Genomic DNA, 21,075 nt, shown 5'->3' on the forward strand with positions numbered 1-21,075 from the left:
AATATCAAGCAAAGGAGCCTCCTGTTGTTCGTTAGAGTAAGTGCTTGCCAGGTGATCCTCAAGTTCTTATTGAGAGATGTTAGGCTGCCCGCTCTTACTTTGTTCAAACAATTTCTTTGTGAACTCATGAGGATTCTCAAAGAATGACCTTCTTGCCTTCTCTCTTTTCTTTCTCTATAATAAACCTGATTCTGATTCTGACGCTGAGACTACACTTATAGTATTGTGAGTAGTTTTGGGCCCCTTTCTAAGAAAAGTTATGCTGCCATTGGAGAAGGTCCAGGGAGGTTCACGAGAATGATTCCATGAATGGAGGTGTTAATGTATCAGGACCATTTGATGACTTTGGGGCAGTACTCGCTGAGGTTCAGAGGAATAGGAGGGGTTCACTGAACCCTACTGAATATCGAAAGGTCTGGATAAAGTGGATGTGGAGAGGATGTTTCCTATATTGGGGGAGTCTAGGACCAGAGGGCACAGCCTCAAAATAGGGAAATGTTTATTTAGAACAGAGGTCAGACGGAATTTCTTTAGCCAGAAGGTGGTGAATCTATGGAAATTATTGTCACAGATGGCAATGGAGGCCAAGTCATTGAGTATATTTAAAGCAGAGGTTGATAGGTTCTTGGTAAGTCAGGATGTCAAAGATTATAGGGAGATGGCAGGAGAATGGGCTTGAGAGGAATAAAGGATCAGCTGTGATGGAACAGCAGAGCAAACTCAATAGGCCGAGTGGCGTAATTCTGCTTCTATGTCTTATGGTCTAATGGTCATTAAACCACCTGTCTGTCTGTCAACTTTTCATAACTTGCAGTACATTTGGTTCTATACGTCTGTAGTTTCTTTGTTTGGGAAGCTGAAGTGTGATACAGTTGGTACCTGCTAAACGGGTTTCTTCTCTAAACTGGTCCAAACTGGCTTGCGGTATAAAAGCAAACCATGTGCTCATGTTCTTCAGTTAGTTACAGCCAGGTACAGACAGTTACAGTTTCTTTTAAAGTATGAGCAGTTCCAAATTCCTGGGCATCAAAATCTCCTGGGATCTATCCTGGGCATACCTCAAAATTCTGTCTCTCTCCATCTAGGACAAAGAGGAGACACAGATATCCCCAGAGAGGCACTGATTGCCGACCCTGAGGCATACTGTCGCCAGGACATATAGGGGAGACATCAACACTCTACCCTGGGGCAGAGGGCAGATACAAATACTCTACTGTGCAGCAGACGCTGCTTTTCTAGCAAAATAAACTTCTTTCATAATAAAAAATATATACCAGAATAAACCACAGAAGAGAATGAGGAGCGATAGATAGGAGCTATAGGGAGGTAGCCACACATAAGTTGCAGGAGACAGGTATCTGGGTGACTATCAGGAAAGAGAAGGGGATAGACAGACAGTGCAGAGTACTCCTGTGCATTTTTGCTCAATAACTGTTGGGGGGAATGACCATAGGGGAAAACCACAGTAACTAGGTCTCTGGCACTGAACCTGGCTCTGTGATTTAGAAGGGAAAGGGAGAGAAGAGGAGAGTGGTGGTGATAGGGGATTCAATAGTTAAGGAAGTAAACAGGAGATTCTGTGGATATGAAAGAAACTCTAGGATGGTATGTTGCCTTCCAGGTGTCAGTGTCATGAACATCTAAGACTGGGTCAACAGCATTCTTAAAGGGGAGGGTGAGCAGCCTGCGGTTGTGGTACATATTGGTACCAACGACATTGGTGGAAAAGGGATGAGGCCTTGAAGAGAGAATATAGAACAGAAAGCTGAAAAGCTGGACCTGAAGGATAGTAATCTCTGATTTGCTGCTTATGCCAGGAGCCAGTGAAGATGGGAATAGGAATAGGTTGATTTGGCAGTCAGTTCAGATTGGCAACAAAATCTCCTCCACAATCTCCATCAGCACAGGTGCACGACAAGGCTGTGTGCTTAGCCCCCAGCTCTACTCACTTTACACTGATGACTGTGAGCCTAAGTACAGCTCCAATATTTTGCTTAAGTTTGCTGACGACACCAATGTTAACTGATTCAGTGGTGTTGATGAATCAGCATATGGAGAGAGATTGAAAATCTAACTGAATTATGCCACAACAACCTCTCACTCAGCATCAGCAAAACCAAAGAGCTGTTTATTGATTACAGGAGGAGGAAACCAGAGGTCTGTAAGCCAGTCCTCATCACTTCAAAGTATCTGTTCTTAGTGTAAGTGGCAATAGAGGCAGGGCAGCACCTCTATTTTCTTTGAAGTTTGCAAAGATTCAGCATGTCATCTAAAACTTCGATAAACTTCAATAGATGTGTGGTGGAGAGTATACTGACTGGTTGCATCATAGCTTGGTTTGGAAACACCAATACCCTTGAAAAGCCTACAAGAGATAGTGGATACAGCCCTGTCCATCACAGGTGAAGCCCTCCCCACCAGTGAGGGCATCTACAAGGAGCTCTGTTGCAGGAAAGCTGCATCCACCATCCAGGTCACGCTCTCTTCTTGCTGCTACCATCAGGAAAGAAGTACAGGAGCCTGAACCAGAGTAGATAACTTCATTCACATCAACACTGAACTGGTTCTACAATCTATGGACTCACTTTTAAGGACTCTACAACTCAAGTCCTCAATATTATTTATCTATTATTATTATTATTTTGTTTTTGTTATTTGCACAATTTGTTGTCATTTGTGCATTGGTTGTTTGTCTGTCTTTCTTTGTGAGTAGTTCTTTATTGAAGCTATTGTGTTTCTTTGTATTTACTGCAAATACCCACAGAAAAATTAATCTCAGAGTAATATATAATGACATATATGTGCTTTGATAATAAATTATTTTGAACTTTGAATGTGTGGCTAAGGAGTTGTTGTAGGGAACAGAGTTTCAGATTTATGGATCATTGGGATCTCTTCTGAGGAAAATATAACCTGTACAAAGAGGAAGGGTTACACCTGAACTTGAGAGGGACCAATATCCTTGTGGATAGGTTTGCTAGAGCTGTTGGAGCGGGTTTAATCCAGTTTGGTGCCCAAGTGATAGGTTAGAGGATGGGGCAATTGGTGTACAGGTAAATGTTGGTGTACAAGAAGGGGAAGTTGAGGGAGCACACACCAGTCCCCATCGAGGAATCAGCAGTGAGCAGTTTCAAGTTCCTGGGTGTCAATATCTCTAAAGATCTATCCTGGGCCGACATATTGATGCAATTTCAAGGAAGGCACGACAGTGGCTATATCTCATTAAGAGTTTGAAAGGACTATGTATCTCACCGAGGACTCTCTACCTAAGTTTTCTACAGATGTACCATGGAGAACATTCTAACTGGTTGCATCACTGTCTGGTATAGAGCAACCACTGGACAGGATCAGAAAAAGCTGCAGAAAGTTGCAAACTCAGCCAGCTCCATCACAGGTACTAGCCTCCCCAGCATTACCAGATTTCTTAATGGACAATGAACCCATGTACTCTACCTGACATTTTTTTTCTCTTTTTTTTGCTTTCTTCTTGCACTACTTATTTAATTTTTTTTATATACAGTAGATTACGGTTAATTGGGTCAATTAATCAGAACAGCCACTTACCTGACACAAGTCTTAAAGAACAAAAATTCATTGAGAAAATAGCCAGAATACCTTTCATTTATTTGTGACAGTATGCCTCTTAATTGGCCCAAGAGAGTATTGCCGAACAGTTTCTAACTAGCATCCATCATGTACACTTGCATGCTGTTAAACACAACATTGTGCTTTGAACGATCAGATTTTAAATAGTGTCATTTGTATGTATTTGTGTTCAAAAAGCACCAATCTGTGTCACTGACAGTTGGCAAGAAACAAGCAGTAAGACAATCCAGAAATGTTTTACTCACTGTAGTTTCAAGCATTCCAGCTTGGAGATGCCAGAAACGACCAGGAGTAAAAATGAAGTGATTTCACTACAGTACTTCATCAATTTAGAAACTACAAAGAGTTTGAAGGTATTGACTATCATCTCCAATGACACAATGAAAATGAAAATTAGGAGGAAGCAATCATCAGCAGTATTGTATGAAGACAGTTTATTATCTGCACTGATTTTATTCATTTACAGTCAAAAGAAATGAAACTCAGATTAATTCCTCCATTGTTAAGTATTAGGACCTAATATACAGTTTTATAATACTGAAGTTGTACTGGTAGTGTTCTAATTTATTCTGTATTTCATTTAAACACATAATTTGTTACTCAGTTTTGTCTCTTTTCTACCTTTTTAACTATTTCCATGAAACTTTGGCTAATTGGTGCAGCCACTTAATTGGGTCAAAATGTATCGGTCCAGTTGTATACCGATTAACCAGAATCCACTGTATATATATTTTCTTATTGTAACTTATATTTTTTATTATTGTATTGCACTGCAATGCAGTTGCAAAACAATCAATATCATGACATATGCCAGTGATATTGAACCTGATTCTGATTCTAAGTTTGTAGAGAGACAGTGAGGAAGGAAGGGCAGATGATAGGTATAATTACCGTCAGTTTGATGGATTGATGTGTGTCAATTATAATGCAAAATGTATCAGGAACAAGGATGATGAACTTGGAGCATGGATCAGTAGATGGAACTATGATGTTGTGACCATTACAAAGACTTGGCTATCACAAAGGTAGGAATAGCTGCTGGATATTCCACACTTTAGATATTTCAAAAGGGATAGGAAGGCAGGTAAAAGAGGTGGGAGATTGGCATTGCCAATCAGGGATAGTATCATAGCTGTGGAGTTTTCTATAGGACCCCACCCCAAAAGAAACAGAGACACTTTGAAACAGATCAGGAAGTAGATTTTGGAAAGATGCAAAAGTAACAGGATTGTTATCATGGGTGGTTTCAACTTCGCTCATATTGATTGGCACCCACTTAGTGTAAAATATTTAGATGGGTCAGATTTTGTTAGGTCTATCCAGGAACAATTGCTGGCACAAAATGTAGACAAGCCAACTGGAGGAGAGGCCATAATGGATCTGGTACTAGGCAATAAAACTGGTCCAGTATAGATCTCCTTCTTCTTCTGATGTTTTATGGTGGTTGGCATACAGCTTTAAGTTGCATTACCACCACCTTCTGAACTGGAGGTTCAGGGTATCTAAATCCTATATATTTATATATGTATCAAATTCCATTAAAAAGGCCTTTATTTTAAAGGAACTATGCTATATAATTTAAAACAAGAATCCAGTAATCTTTCCTACAAAATATTGCTACTGTTAACTTGTATTTATTCCATAACTTCAAAATCAACCATCCCCTCTCTTGATTATATCTTGAACACCTCACCAGTACATGCTCAACTATTTCTTGCTGATTACACACCTCCCATTATTGTGTGTCTTCATTAAAAACCATGTTCACTGCATGCCCAAACCTTACCTCCTCCTGCCTGCTCTTTCCAGCATTCCTCAACCACCTCACTTCTTTCTGGATATTATGTTACGTACCCCGTAACTGGGTTGCCAAACCAGCAGAAATGGATCACTCAGTTGGAGTCTGGATTACTAGAACTAAGAAAGTTTTATTAAAGAAACAAGCAACACAGTAATCGAAAGGATAATAAATGCAACAGTTCAGCGATGATAAACACACATGTGCACAGAATTAAGATAACAGCATCAATCAAGCTCTATCGTTGTCTAGGGGTAAATGACCAAATTTCAAAGTGACACAAAAGTTCAGTCCAATTTAGTTCAGTTCGCAGTAATCGTCGCCATGGATGGACAATGTGGGGGGAGAGAGAGAGAGAGAACGGCTTCCACTCACAGACCGGCGATAATTGCTCACAAACAGCTTTTGGGCAGGTCCTTGGTGATGTCACCTGAGGTCACCGACTGTGACCCCTCCTCCAGATGCGGTCGATCCTCTGCAGTGAACCCGGCACCCAAGCAAAGGCGGACACACCGACCGGGTTCCCGCTGATCGTACCTTTCCACCCTGTGCGTTGTCTGGTACTTCCCACCGACTCGTGAGAGGCGCACCGCTTCCAGGGTCTCGTTACCTTGGGTGTCGTGTGTGTCCTGCCTTAGCGAACTGGTCCCTTTTTATCCCCCTGCTGGGGTATCGCCTGTCCATCACTTCAAACAGTTCAGGGTTCAAAGGGGGAGCCGCTCCAGACAGCTCTCTCTCTCCCGTCCCTTCATTACACATCTCCAGATGTTGTTTCATTGTGTTCCTTATCTCTCTCTTGAAGACAGGTGGCAGACCAACTGCTGATCACACAGGACAGCTAACATCTTATCTATGTGTATTCTCGTCACAATTATAAAGATGTCTTTCTGTTCTCTCTTCATCCCATTGTTTTCTCCTCATTTTTAAATTTCACTTTAATAATGGTTTTCATTTCTCCTTTACAGGAATTTATTTCAATGCCCACTTCTGCTCATCTAGTTGCCTCCTTTGTCACTGGAATTTAGAAGAATGAGGAATGACCTCATTGAATCCTATCAAATGTTGAAAGGCCTTGACAAGAGTGGATCTGGAGAGGATGTTTCCTATTATGGAAGAATCTGAGACCAGAGGTCACGGCTTCAAAATAGAGGGCGGTCCTTTTAGAACAGAGATGAGGAGGAATTTCTTTAGCCAGAATGTGGTGAATCTGTGCAACTGTGCAGCTGAGGAGGCCAAGTCTTTATGTATAATTAAGGCAGAGGTTGATAGATTCTTGATTGGTCAGGGCATGTAGGGGTTACCGGAGGAAGGCAGGAGACTGGGGTTGAGAGGTAAAATGGATCAGCTGTGACGAAATGGCAGAGCAAACTAATTCTGCTCCAGATCCTATGGTCTTTTATACAAAGTGTATATATGTATACAGATTTTAAGGATTTCCTATCATCTCCCCATTCCTTTCCTATTAAACACCTCAGGTGTCAGAGCTCTTGGTTGGTGAGCAATTCAGAGGCAGTAACCACAACTCCCTGACCTTTATCATAGTCTTGGAGAGACAACGTGGAAAGGTGTTTAATTTGGAGAGGTGAAGTTATGATGCGACTAGGCAGGAACTTGGCAGCGTAAATTGGGAACATCTGCTCTCAGGGAAATTCACAGTGGAAGTTGTTTAAGGAGTACAGAGAACTAACGCTCTGTTAGCCTAACATCAGTAGTGGGGAAGATGCTAGAGTCCATTATTAAAGATGAAATAGCGGCATATCTTGATAGCAGTGATAGGATTGGGCCGAGCCAGCATGGATTTACCAAGGGCAAATCATGCTTGACTAATTTATTGGAGTTTTTCGAGGATGTAACCAGGAAGATAGACGCGGGAGATCCAGTGAATGTGGTGTACCTTGACTTTCAGAAGGCATTCGATAAGGTACCACATAGGAGATTGGTGGGTAAAATCAGAGCTCATGGCATTGGGGGGAGGATATTGACATGGATAGAAAACTGGTTAGCAGATAGAAAGCAAAGGGTAGCAGTGAATGGGTGTTTCTCGGAATGGCAGGTGGTGACTAGTAGGGTGCCACAGGGCTCGGTATTGGGACCACAGCTGTTTACGATACGTCAATGATTTAGAGGAAGGCATTGTGAATAACATCAGCAAGTTTGCTGATGATACTAAGCTGGGTGGCAGTGTGACATGTGATGAGGATGTTATGAGAATTCAAGGTGACTTGGATAGGCTGGGTGAGTGGGCAGAAACTTGGCAGATGGCGTTTAATGTGAATAAGTGTGAGGTTATTCACTTTGGGAGCAAGAACAGGAAGGCAGATTATTATCTGAACGATGTGGAGTTAGGTAAGGGAGAAATACAAAGAGATCTATGAGCACTTGTTCATCAGTCTCTGAAGGTGAATGAGCAAGTGCAGCAGGCAGTGAAGAAGGCTAATAGAATGTTGGGCTTTATTACAAAGGGAATTGAGTACAAGAGCAAGGAAATCCTTTTGCATTTGTACAGGGCCCTGGTGAGACCACACCTGGAGTATTGTGTGCAGTTTTGGTCTCCAGGGTTAAGGAAGGACATCCTGGCTGTGGAGGAGGTGCAGCGTAGGTTCACTAGGTTAATTCCTGGGATGTCCGGACTGTCTTACGCAGAGAGGTTAGAGAGACTGGGCTTGTACACGCTGGAATTAAGGAGATTGAGGGAGGATCTGATTGAGACATATAAGATTATTAAGGGATTGGACAAGATAGAGGCAGAAAATATGATCCCGATACTGGGAGAGTCCAGTACCAGAGGGCATGGTTTAAGAATAAGGGGTAGATCATTTAGGACAGAGTTGAGGAGGAACTTCTTCTCCCAGAGAGTTGTGGAGGTGTGGAACGCACTGCCTCAGAAGGCAGTGGAGGCCAATTCTCTGGATGCTTTCAAGAAGGAGCTAGATAGGTACCTTATGGACAGGGGAATCGAGGGTTATGGGGACAAGGCAGGAACCGGGTATTGATAGTAGATGATCAGCCATGATCTCAGAATGGCGGTGCAGGCTCGAAGGGCCGAATGGTCTACTTCTGCACCTATTGTCTATTACTTGCACAGGGTTTTGGATAAGTTTGACCCATTGAGGCAAGGGGAGGATGGCAAGGAGAAGGAACCATGGTTGACAAAGGGATGTTGAATATCTTGTCAACGGGAATAAAGAAGGTTACTTAAGTTTTCGGAAGCAAGGATCAGACAGGGGTCTGGAGAGTCAGGAGGTAGCTAGGAAGGAACTTAAGAATGGACTCTGGAGAGTCAGAAAAGGGTATGAGAAGACCTTGGTGAGTAGGATTAAGGAAAATGTATATAAAGGACACGAGGATGATTAGGACCAATCAGGGATAGAAGAGGAAACATATGTCTGGAGTCTGAGGAGACAGGGGAGGTTCTTAATGAATTCTTTGCTTTAGTGTTCACCAGTGAGAGGATCCCTGATATTTCAAAGGCTCAAAGGTTATTTTATTATCAAAGTGTGCAACTCTGAAATTCTTCTTCAAATAAACACGAAATCAAGAAAAAAAAGAACAAAAGCATGATCATTACCCCCAAATCCCTGCCTCCACAAACAAAAAAACAAAAATGGAACAGGCATATTGACCCCCAAATCCCTCACCCCTACACACAAAATAGACAGAAAGATCTGGTGAAAAACAGAGACTGAATAAAAAGTCTATAGTCTAAGTCCACATCCAAAATGCAGAAAACCTGGGTAACATTCTCCAGGTAATATTCTCCCACCTCAGGTCACAGACCGATCTGCAGCAATCAAAAGGCAGGTAGCCAGCGCTCAGCTTCCACATTCACCTCGATGTTTCAATCTCCCTCATCACTTTGATCGGTGAACAATGGAAGCTTTAATTGGCGAATCGGTGCCCCATCCCACAGCCTTCTTGCCATGCAGTTCATACACGCTGAACTTCAGAATCCTCTCGGAGACTGCAGAGAGCTGGAAAAACCCAAATGACCTCCAAACTGCAAATCACAGGCTCCAATAATTCCAGAATCACATTCAAGATGAAAAACAAACGTAAAAGACGTAAAAGAAGTTAAATAACATACATCAAAGTTGCTGGTGAACGCAGCAGGCCAAGCAAATATATATATATATATGGTTTCATGATCTATCCATAAGATGTTGACCAAAACGAGAGGAATAACAGGCTAACATGCTAGAACATGTTGATGTCAAAAAAGAGGATTTACTGGAACTTTTAAAAAATATTAGGATAGGTAAGTCCCAGGCGCTGGTGGGATATATCCCAGGCTATTAGAGAAAGTGAGAGAAGAAATTGCTGCACCTTTGACAATGACCATTGCATCCTCACTGGCCACAGGAGCAGTACTATATAATGGGTCGACGGCAAGTATTATTCCTTTGTTCAAGAATGGGAGTAGGGTTAACCCTATGAATTATAGACCAGTGAGTCACAAAATTATAAGAGAAGATTCTTAGAGACTGGGTTTACAAACATCTGGAGAAGCATGGTCTGATTAGAGACAGTCAGCATAGCTTTATGAGGGGTAGGTCATGCCTCACAAGTCTGTCTGAGTTCCTTTAGGATGTGACAAAGCACATTGATGAAGGTAGAGCATTGAATGTGGTACACATGGATTTCAGTAGGTATTTGATAAGGTTCCCCAATGTAGGTTCATTGAGAAAGTCAGGAGGCACGGCATCTAATGAAACATGACTGTGTAGATTAGAATTGGCTTAATCATAGAAGGCAGAGGGTGGTTGTAAATGGAGTGCATTCTGCCTGGAGGTCATGAGCAGTGCTGTTCCGCAGGGATCTGTTCTGGAACCCCTGCCCTTTGTGATTTTTATAAATGACTTGGATGAGGAAGTGGAAGAGTGGGTTAGTAAATTTGCATATGACATAAAGGTTGGTGGAGCTGTGGATAGTGTAGAAGGTTGTCAAGGGTTATAATAGGAAAGTGTAGAGGAACAGAAAGATCCTGAGGTCCACGTCTATGCATCCCTCAAAGTCACCATGCAAGCTGGTAGGGTTGTTAAGAAGACATATGGTGTGTTGGCCTTCATTAGTCAGGGGTTTGATTTCAAGAGGTGTGAGGCAATGTATAAAGTATAAAATCCTGTTTAGATCACACTTGGAATATTATGTTCAGAAACAAAAGAAAATCTGCAGATGCTGGAAATCCAAGCAACTCAGCAGGCCAGGCAGCATCTGTGGAAAAAAGTACAGTCGACATTTCAGGCCGAGGCCCTTCCACAGGACTAGAGAAAAAAAAGCTGAGGAGTAGATTTAAAACGTAGGGGGAGGGGAGAGAGAAAAACACAAGGTGGTAGGTGAAACCTGAAGGGGGAGGGATGAAGTAAAGAGACGGGAAGTTGATTGGTGAAAGAGATACAGGGTTGGAGAAGGGGGAGTCTAATACGACAGAGGCCATGGAATAAAGAAAAGGGGAAGTCGCACCATAGGGTGGCAATGGACGGGTATGGAGATAAGTTGACAGAGGGAAAAGGGATGGGGAAAGGTGAAGGGTGGGGCTTACCGGAAGTTTGAGAAATTGATGTTCATGCTATCAGGTTGGAGGCTACCCAAACGGAATATAAGGTGTTGTTCTTCCAACCTGAGAGTGGCCTCATCACGACAGTGGAGGAGGCCATGGATGGACATATCTGAATGGGAAGTGGAATTAAAATAGGTGGCCACTGGGAGATCCCACTTTTTCTGGTGGACAGTCCCCTTTCTCCAGCCCTGTATCTTTTTCACCAATCAACTTCCTAGTTCTTTACTTCATCCCTCCCCATTCAGGTTTCACCTATCACCTTATGTTCCTACCTCCCCTTCCCCCAGCTTTTAACTCAGCTTTTTCATTCCTCCAGTCCTGCCAAAGGATCTCAGCCTGAAACGTCGACTGTAATCTTTCCCATTGATGCTGGCCGGCCTGCTGAGTACCTCCAGCATTTTGTATATTATGTTGCCTTATTACAGGATGGATATGGAAGCTTTAGATAGGGTACAAAGGAGATTTACTAGGATGCTGCCTGGATTGGGGAGGATAGGTTGAGTGAACAAGGGCTTTTCTCTTTGCAGCGGAGGATGAGAAGTGAGTTGATAGAGGTATACAAGATGATGAAGCATAGGTAGAGTGGTCAGCTGGAGACTTTATCCCAGGGTGCAAATGTCTCATACAAGGGGGCATAATTTTAGGGTGACTGGAGGAAATTACAATGGGGAAGGTAGGTTTTTACACGGAGAGTGGGGTGGTGATACTTTTTACTTTATTGTCGCCAAACAATTGGTACTAGAACGTACAATCATCACAGCAATATTTGATTCTGCGCTTCACACTCCCTGGATTACAAATATTAAATATTAAAAATAGTTAAATTAATAGAGGCAGATACATTAGGAGCATTTAGATAAACACTTGAATGAAAGGGAAATGGAGGACTATTGTGCTGAGACAAACAAAGTGTGAATTTAATTTTTAAACCGACGGAACCAGTGCCACAAGAGTCCGATACCAACACGCCAACCTCAGCAGGCAGCCGTCAACGGGGCTCGCGCGAACCTAACGTCATGACATCATCGCTTAACGTGGTGAAGTCACCGTATGCGCGCCGGTACGAGCCGGAACGCGGAGAGGGTAGAAGGAATAGGCCCGAACAGGGGTGCGGAGGTCGGCAAGAGTAGCAGGCCAGAACCGAAGGCGGAGGGCGGCTGGAGGAGGTGGCCCGATCTGTAACCCTTAGAGCGACGGGTGAATCGAGCCTTAACTGACGCCCAGAGGGCGACGGTAGGAGCAGGCCCTAACCGGAACCCCGAAGGCGCGGGAGAAGTAGGCCGGAGCAGGGGTCTGAGAGCGCTTGAGGATTAGGCCCATCCCGGGCGACGGCTGAGGCCGTGCCCAGAGATCGTTTTGATGGGGAAGAAGACGCGAATCAGCTTGCAGCAGAGCCGGCGGCGGCCGATCCTTCAGCTGGAATCCGGTCACAAGAAGGAGGATCGCGGCTCAGGCTCGGGCTCGGATGGTGAGCTGGGAAAGCCGGAATCTAGCAGGAGGGAGGGCATTGGGCATGTGAACCATCAATGGGCTCTTAGAGGCGGCAAGCTGATTGGGGTTATTCTGGCTCATCACGCGTGTCTGCAGGGGACATGTGGGTCTTCATAATGTTCCTTATGATCAGTGCGAACTCAAAGTTGCATTGAAACCACTTGGGAATTGAGATTTTAAGTTACTCCAGAAAATGAGCAATGGGGAGCATTTATATGAATAATTCATAATTATTTGTAACCTGTGTTCCACTTAGGCTTTATTGGGAACTAACTGGCCATATTGGGCTAAAAGGTTATTTGCAATGTGTTGTCAATTTAATTGAGGAAAGGAGTACAAGTGCTAACAACCCCACCTGAAAGTCTGTGTTCCAGTATTCTGAATGGAATGGATAGAAAGACAGTTGGCATCTTATTAGTTACTGTTCAATGCTCCTCAGATTCTGGAAAGATCCAGGAGGATTGGGGGGAAGCAGCTGTAACTTTTTCAAGAAAACAGGGAGCTAGAAAGCGATTACTTTAGTCATGGAGAAAAAGCTGTCATCCATATGTAAAGTGGCAATAATAGAATTCGTAGAAAAGTTCTTTAGTTTTTGCAATGCTGAACAAGTTTAGATTAAGACTGGGCTGGAATACTCAATCCGTAAGTCTCTTGGTTTTGGCCAGAGTGTTTTACAATTCCCTGTGCAGTTTGCCATGCTCCCTGAGATTAACTCTCAAGTACTGCTGATGCAAGCAGTAAAGGCACACCACATCCCCAACTGCTTGTTCAAATTAGCCGAAGTGTCTCTACGGTTGTCGTAAATTATAATATGTGGTAAAACAAGCATTATTCAGCGGTTTGAATTAATTGTTTGCAGGAAAATGAATGTTTCAAAATGAATCCATTAAATAGTGGAATTTGAATACAGTTCAGTAATTGACTTGCTTTTTTCCTCATGCTAATTTCACATTTGCTCCAATTTTTTTTAAAAAGTTGTAATTTTGAGTTTATTACTATCAGGGTGTTTTCCATGCATGTTTAACACAAACTCAAAACCCAACACTGGAGCTCTGGCTTTGGGAATATATTCATTTGTTTTAAATTAAAGACTATAAAGCCCTTTATTGTAGTACATACTGCCTTTAATTTATAGTCACTTGCATACTAGTTTATGATTACTTAGTGACATTTTTAACAGAGAAAATTTTTCAGTCACAGACAAGAGAAAATCTGCAAATGCTAGAAATCCAAGCAACAGACACAAAATGCTGGAGGAACTCAGCAGGCCCCGCAGCAGCTATGGAAAAAAAATACAGTCCACATTTTGGGGAGCGGCCCATTGGTGGGTCTGGAGAGTAAAAAAGATGAGGCGTAAATTTAAAAGGTTGGAGGGAGGGGATAGAGAAACACAAGGTGTTAGGTGGAACTGGGAGGCGGAGGGAAGCTGCTGGAAAGTTGACTGGTGAAAGAGATACAGGGCTGGAGAAGGGGAATCTATTTGGAGAAGACAGAAAGCAAGAGGGAGGCAATCGACAGGCAAGGAGATAAGGTGAGAGAGGAAAAAGGGAATGGTGAAGGAGGAGTTGCATTACTAGAAGTTTGAGAAATCAATGCTCATGCTGTCAGGTTGGAGGCTAACCAGACAGAATATAAAGTGTTGTTCCTCCAACCCGAGTGTGGCCTCATCGATGCCATGGGTTGACATATGGGAATGGGAAGCAGTCTCCTAATCTGCTTCGGGTTTGACCAATATATAGGAGGCCACACCAGGAGCACCAGACACAGTGTATGATCACTCACCAACCACCCCACCAGCCTCCAGTACATAATTCTCTGGAACTTTCACCATCTCCAACGGGATCCTATCACCAAGCACATCTTCCCCCACTTTGTGCTTTCCACAGGGATTGCTCCCTAAGCGACTCCCTTGTCCATTTGTCCATCTCCCTCTTGGCACTTATCCTTGCATGTGGAACAGGTGCTACCCCTGGCCCTACATCTCCCTCACTACCATTCGGGGCCCCAACCAGTCCTTCCAGGTGAGGTGACACTTCACCTGTGAGTCTGCTGGGGTCATATAATGTGTTTGGATCGTGTTACTGAGTTCCTCTATTTTGTGTGTGTTGCTTGAAAAATTTTCAGTTCTTGGATTATTTCACAGTGTGAAAGTTGATTTTTTTGTCAAATATAGTGGTATTTTAAGAATTTGTATAACTGTTCAGTTTTGCATGAAAAACAAGCAAGATTTCCATATTATTGATTCCCATTTGTGTAATAACGAAGAAACAGTAATATGCAAAGTAGAGGTTAGACCGACTTTTTGTTGGTCATATGGCAGAGTATGTAGCTTCTGATTCTGCCCAGATCAGATGATGACAATTGACTTTGTACAAAATCTCAGTCAAATGGTCCCATACTGAGTGCAAACGGTCCCACCAAGACCAGTGTTTACAGGTGTGCGTGAGATAGTAAAACAAAACTAAAAAGAACCTGTTCATGTCAAATTGTGCCAGCTAAATATTATTACAATTTTAACCAATTTGTTATTGCATAAAATACACATTGTTTAAAACTTAACATTGTGCATAATTGGTTAGAAAAATGTTCTGCTGTTTTTAGTCTCATACTACAAGTTGAACACCCCTTATCCGAAATTCCGAAGTCCAAGAACCTCTGAAATCCAAATTTTTTTTGAGAGCTGACATGACATCACAAATGGAAAATTCCACAGGGTGCTAGGAAGAGTCCCAGGTGATGTGCAGGTCTTTGCACACCGCACAGTTCTGAGAAGTGATCTCACTTATGTAATGATCAGAAGTTGATGAAAGCTAGAAAAACACTGCATAAAGTGAAAAATGAAGATCTTGTTATGTATTGAAAGAGTGGATCCATCAGTATCAGAGTGAACATATCCTGTTCATGAAACAAGCAAAGATCTAACACAATGAATTGAATATTAAAGGTAATTGTGTATATTTAGCAGGCTGGTTGCAGAAATTTAAGGAAAGGCACAATAAATTTTAAGATTTGCATTAATAAAATATCTGCTGATCACGAAGCGGCTGAGAAATTCATTGATGAATTTGTCAAGATTGGCACTGGTGAAAATCGAATGAGCTGAACGGCTACATCATTGCAGATGCGTGATGAACAAGTGTACGATAAAGACTGATTACCCGGAGCACACAAATTCAGGGTCAGAAATAATGGTGATCAAAAACTATTTCATTATATATTCCAAAACACTTCAAGCCCCAAGTATTTTGGGTAAGTGGTACTCAACTTGTATGTACATTAAGAATTGTATTGCTCCATAGCCATCAGACAGTTGATATGCTGTTAATTCATTATGATAGGAAATGTGTTAAATATAAGATTCTATTTTTTATATGGTAGTTACTGTAAATTGAGACTGCTTTATTTGAACAACGCACATCGAAGTTGCTGGTGAACGCAGCAGGCCAAGCAGCATCTCTGGGAAGAGGTGCAGTCGACGTTTCAGGTCAAGACCCTTCGTCAGGTCTAACTGAAGGAAGAGTGAGTAAGGGATTTGAAAGTTGGAGGGGGAGGGGGAGATCCAAAATGATAGGAGAAGACAGGAGGGGGAGGGATGGAGCCAAGAGCTGGACAGGTGATAGGCAAAAGGGATACGAGAGGATCATGGGACAGGAGGTCCAGGAAGAAAGACAAGGAGCGGGGGGGGGACCCAGAGGATGGGCAAGGGGTATATTCAGAGGGACAGAGGGAGAAAAAGGAGAGTAAGAGAACGAATGTGTGTATAAAAATAAGTAACAGATGGGGTACGAGGGGGAGGTGGGGCATTAGCGGAAGTTAGAGAAGTCGATGTTCATGCCATCAGGTTGGAGGCTACCCAGACGGAATATAAGATGTTGTTCCTCAAACCTGAGTGTGGCTTCATCTTTACAGTAGAGGAGGCCGTGGATAGACATATCAGAATGGGATGTGGAATTAAAATGTGTGGCCACTGGGAGATCCTGCTTTCTCTGGCGGACAGAGCGTAGGTGTTCAGCAAAGTGGTCTCCCAGTCTGCGTCGGGTCTCACCAATATATAAAAGGCCACATCGGGAGCACCGGACGCAGTCTATCACCCCAGCCGACTCACAGGTGAAGTGTCGCCTCACCTGGAAGGACTGTCTGGGGCCCTGAATGGTGGTAAGGGAGGAAGTGTAAGGGCATGTGTAGCACTTATTCCGCTTACAAGGATAAGTGCCAGGAGGGAGATCAGTGGGGAGGGATGGGGGGGACAAATGGACAAGGGAGTCGCGTAGGGAGCGATCCCTGCGGAAAGCAGAGAGAGCGGGGGAGGGAAAGATGTGCTTAGTGGTGGGATCCCGTTGGAGGTGACGGAAGTTACGGAGAATAATACATTGGACCCGGAGGCTGGTGGGGTGGTAGGTGAGGAGGGCAGGGGAACCCTATTCCTAGTGGGGTGGCGGGAGGATGGAGTGAGAGCAGATGTACATGAAATGGGGGAGATGCGTTTAAGAGCAGAGTTGATAGTGGAGGAAGGGAAGCCCTTTTCTTTAAAAAAGGAGGACATCTCCCTCGTCCTAGAATGAAAAGCCTCATCCTGACAGCGGAGACGGAGGAATTGCGAGAAGGGGATGGCGTTTTTGCACGAGACAGGGTGAGAAGAGGAATAGTCCAGATAGCTGTGAGAGTCAGTAGGCTTATAGTAGACATCAGTGGATAAGCTGTCTCCAGAGACAGAGACAGAAAGATCTAGAAAGGGGAGGGAGGTGTCGGAAATGGACCAGGTAAACTTGAGGGCAGGGTGAAAGTTGGAGGCAAAGTTAATAAAGTCAACGAGCTCTGCATGCGTGCAGGAAGCAGCGCCAATGCAGTCGTCGATGTAGCGATGGAAAAGACGGGGACAGATACCAGAATAGGCACAGAACATAGATTGTTCCACAAAGCCAACAAAAAGGCAGACATAGCTAGGACCCATACGGGTGCCCATAACTACACCTTTAGTTTGGAGGAAGTGGGAGGAGCCAAAACGCCATCCCCTTCTCGCAATTCCTCCGTCCCATGATCCTCTCATATCCCTTTTGCCAATCACCTGTCCAGCTCTTGGCTTCATCCCTCCCCCTCCTGTCCTCTCCTATCATTTTGGATCTCCCCTTTCCCCTCCAACTTTCCAATCTCTTACTCACTCTTCCTTCAGTTAGTCCTGACGAAGGGTCTCGGCCCGAAATGTCGACTGTACCTCTTCCTAGTGATGCTGCCTGGCCTGCTGCGTTCACCAGCAACTTTGATGTGTGTTGCTTGAATTTCCAGCATCTGCTGAATTCCTGTTGTCTGCTTTATTTGATCTGGCCAAGTGCAATCGAAGTATACGATGTAATGGTCAGAATTAGAAAAGAACCCCATTAGTGCATTTTAAGTGTAAATGGTGCTGCTGTGGTGAAGCAGAGTAGCAGCTTGTTACATTAGGCTTTTAATGACTGCAACAAACACTGAGCTATCACCAGTTGAAAAGTTTTTTACTTCACTCTCGAAGAAGATATTCCATTTTTCCATTAATCTTGAAGTTTTTCCCTCTCAGCTGGATGAATACTAACATTATACTTATCATACTTTAAGATCTTCAAAGCCTGGACTAAAATTTGAATTGATAACAAATTTCCCTTGCACTTACGTCCAAGACCAAGTCCAAATGGGTTCTTTTCCTGTATAGAAGTCTCTTACCATTGTAACACTTAGCTATATTGGCTGGTATTTATCTAGGGGAAACCCCGTCCGCCACCCACCTTGTCTCTGGGTTACGTCGGTTGCTGTACAAATGCCACCTGATTCGGCTTCAAACATCAATCATCAGCCAGCACACAATGTACGTTTTACCAATTACACTTTATAGATATTACTAATTCTATGAGATTAATAGTTCAATACAAAAAAGGAATGGAGAAGGCACCAGACTTATCAAAGTTCAATTTCTTCGTACACACGTTGGAGCTCGGGACCACACAGACCCCTTCGACTGGCGGCTCGGGACCACCCGAAGCAATTGACCTGGGCTTTCCCAGTACGTCTGTCGTCCTCACGGTCTCTCCGCCAAAACCCCCTGGTTCCCCTCCCAGCCATATGAGACAGCATATCAATCCAAGAAAGAATAACATTGACACCCATTGGTTCATTTACTGTGTTATCTATATTATAACCCAAGCAGAGTGCTAGCTAGAGACTTTATCAGCATCTAACATAACAAAGAAGCCATTTTAATTAACATACGCAGTAACATAAAAGAAGAAAGCCCTTACACCATTCAGTGGTCTAAGTGGTTCAGAGTGTCAACAGAATCTCTGGATGGCTCATTCACTGCTGAAGTAGATGTGAGATTCTTCATTCCGAACAGTGTTGGGAGGGATTATCAAATTGGTTGTAGAAGGTTTTTTTTGTGTGGTTGCTGTTGATATTCCCTGATGCTGTCCTATCAAATGATCCCAGCATAGATTAACCATGGTGTATGTGGTAAAGTCAGATCCTTATCTCCACGTCCAGAATTCCAGATGATTAAGGCTATTTATCTCTATTTATTCAGTAATGAGTAAACGTGCAACCATGTTCATCCTGTAAGTCCATCATCTTCAGTCAGTTCTTTCTCCTTGATATCATTCCCATAAAGATGGCACTAACAAGACAAGGTGACGCTTTACAATTAATGGTTCCATTTAATATCAGAGAATGTATACAACCTGAAATTCTTACTCTTAGCAGACATCTGCAAAACAGAAGAAACCCACAAAGGATGACAAAAGGTTAGAACCCCAAAGCCCCCCATGCAGCAGCAAAGTGCCCCAAAGAGACTGACTCCATAACCCAGCACTTCTACTTGCCACAGGTCTCTCTAACAAGGGAGAGAGGCGTTACCCCTTCCACAATGAGAGAGGAGACAAAAACCCACTGATTTATGTGGCAGACTGCTGTGTTGCTCATTCCAGCTCAACAGACTTCCACTTTTTCTCTCCCTCTCCCCCTCCCTCTCCCCCTCCCTCTCCCCCTCCCTCTCCCCCTCCCTCTCCCCCTCCCTCTCCCCCTCCCTCTCCCCCTCCCTCTCCCCCTCCCTCTCCCCCTCCCTCTCCCCCTCCCTCTCCCCCTCCCCCACAGTGCTTCAGTTGACAAACAAAGCTGCTAGCTATTCTATTATACTTTTTCTGGACTTCCATCACTGTAATCCACAGCCTAGATAGAGCCTGGTAAATTCCTCTTTGTGGGGTTGTGCTTTTGAACCATCTGCACGACCTGGCATTTTTGTGCTACACATTGCTGGAGCAGACCTATGGTTAGCAGCAGGACCGGGCCCAAGAGTGAAAAATTGACTGATGTTTTGCTGATTTAAGTGCCAAGCAAGATTAAAAAGATCAAAGCGTCAAGACCAAGGGTGAAGGACTCTGTGAGGTTTTCTCGACTCAGCTCTGAACTGACTGCAGCTGTGACCTGTAACCATTGGCACTCGCCTCAGCACGAAACTGGCTCTGTGACTGTGGACTCTGCAGTTTATGTTCTGTGTTATTTGTTTACTTTTTTATTGTTTACACGATTTGATCTGTTTTTTGCACATTGGGTGTTTGATCTTTGTTATGTAGGTTGTTTAATGGGTTCTGTAAACACAAGGAATTCTGCAGATGCTGGAAATTCAAGCAACACACATCAAAGTTGCTGGTGAACGCAGCAGGCCAGGCAGCATCTCTAGGAAGAGGTACAGTTGACGTTTCAGGCTGAGACCCTTCGTCAGGACTAACTGAAGGAAGAGCTAGTAAGAGATTTGAGAGGGGGAGGGGGAGATCCAAAATGATAGGAGAGGACAGGAGGGGGAGGAATGAAGCCAAGAGCTGGACAGGTGATTGGCAAAAGGGATATGAGAGGATCATGGGACAAGAGGCCCAGGGAGAAGGAAAAGGGGGAGGGGGGGGAAACCCAGAGGATGGGCGAGGGGTATAGTCAGAGGGGTATAGAGAGAGAAAAAGGAGAGAGAGAGAAAGAATGTGTGTATATAAATAAATAACGGATGGGGTACGAGGGGAGGTGGGGCATTAGTGGAAGTTAGAGAAGTCAATGCTCATGCCATCAGGAATATGAGGTGTTGTTCCTCCAACCTGAGTGTGGCTTCATCTTTACAGTAGAGGAGGCCGTGGATAGACATATCAGAATGGGAATGGGATGTGGAATTAACATGAGTGGCCACTGGGAGATCCTGCTTTCTCTGGCGGACAGAGCGTAGGTGTTCGGCAAAACGATTTCCCAGTCTGCGTCGGGTCTCGCCAATATATAGAAGGCCACATCGGGAGCACCGGACGCAGTATATCACCCCAGCCGACTCATAGGTGCAGTGTCGCCTCACCTGGAAGGACTGTCTGGGGACCTGAATGGTAGTAAGGGAGGAAGTGTAAGGGCATGTGTAGCACTTGTTCCACTTAGAAGGATAAATGCCAGGAGGGAGATCAGTGGGGAGGAATGGAGGGGACTATTCCTCTTCTCACCCTGTCTCTTGCAAAAATGCCATCCCCTTCTCTCAATTCCTCCGTCTCTGCCGCATCTGCTCTCAGGATGAGGCTTTTCATTCCAAGACAAGGGAGATGTCCTCCTTTTTTAAAGAAAGGGGCTTCCCTTCTTCCAC

At 43.9% G+C, this 21,075-nt stretch overlaps 1 protein-coding gene across 1 annotated transcript in view; it reads left to right on the forward strand.

The window, feature by feature from the left end:
* The first annotated feature begins 12,009 nt into the window (after nt 1-12,009).
* The window catches only part of fnbp4 (formin binding protein 4), a 60,751-nt gene continuing 51,685 nt past the window's right edge, over nt 12,010-21,075 (forward strand). The window contains exon 1 of the mRNA XM_063062300.1: nt 12,010-12,429. Coding sequence (XP_062918370.1) covers nt 12,321-12,429 — 109 coding nt within the window. The 5' untranslated portion in view covers nt 12,010-12,320. The remainder of the gene's footprint in view (nt 12,430-21,075) is intronic.

Source organism: Mobula hypostoma, chromosome 11 (genome assembly GCF_963921235.1).
Source record: "Mobula hypostoma chromosome 11, sMobHyp1.1, whole genome shotgun sequence".
Lineage (NCBI taxonomy): Eukaryota > Metazoa > Chordata > Chondrichthyes > Myliobatiformes > Myliobatidae > Mobula > Mobula hypostoma.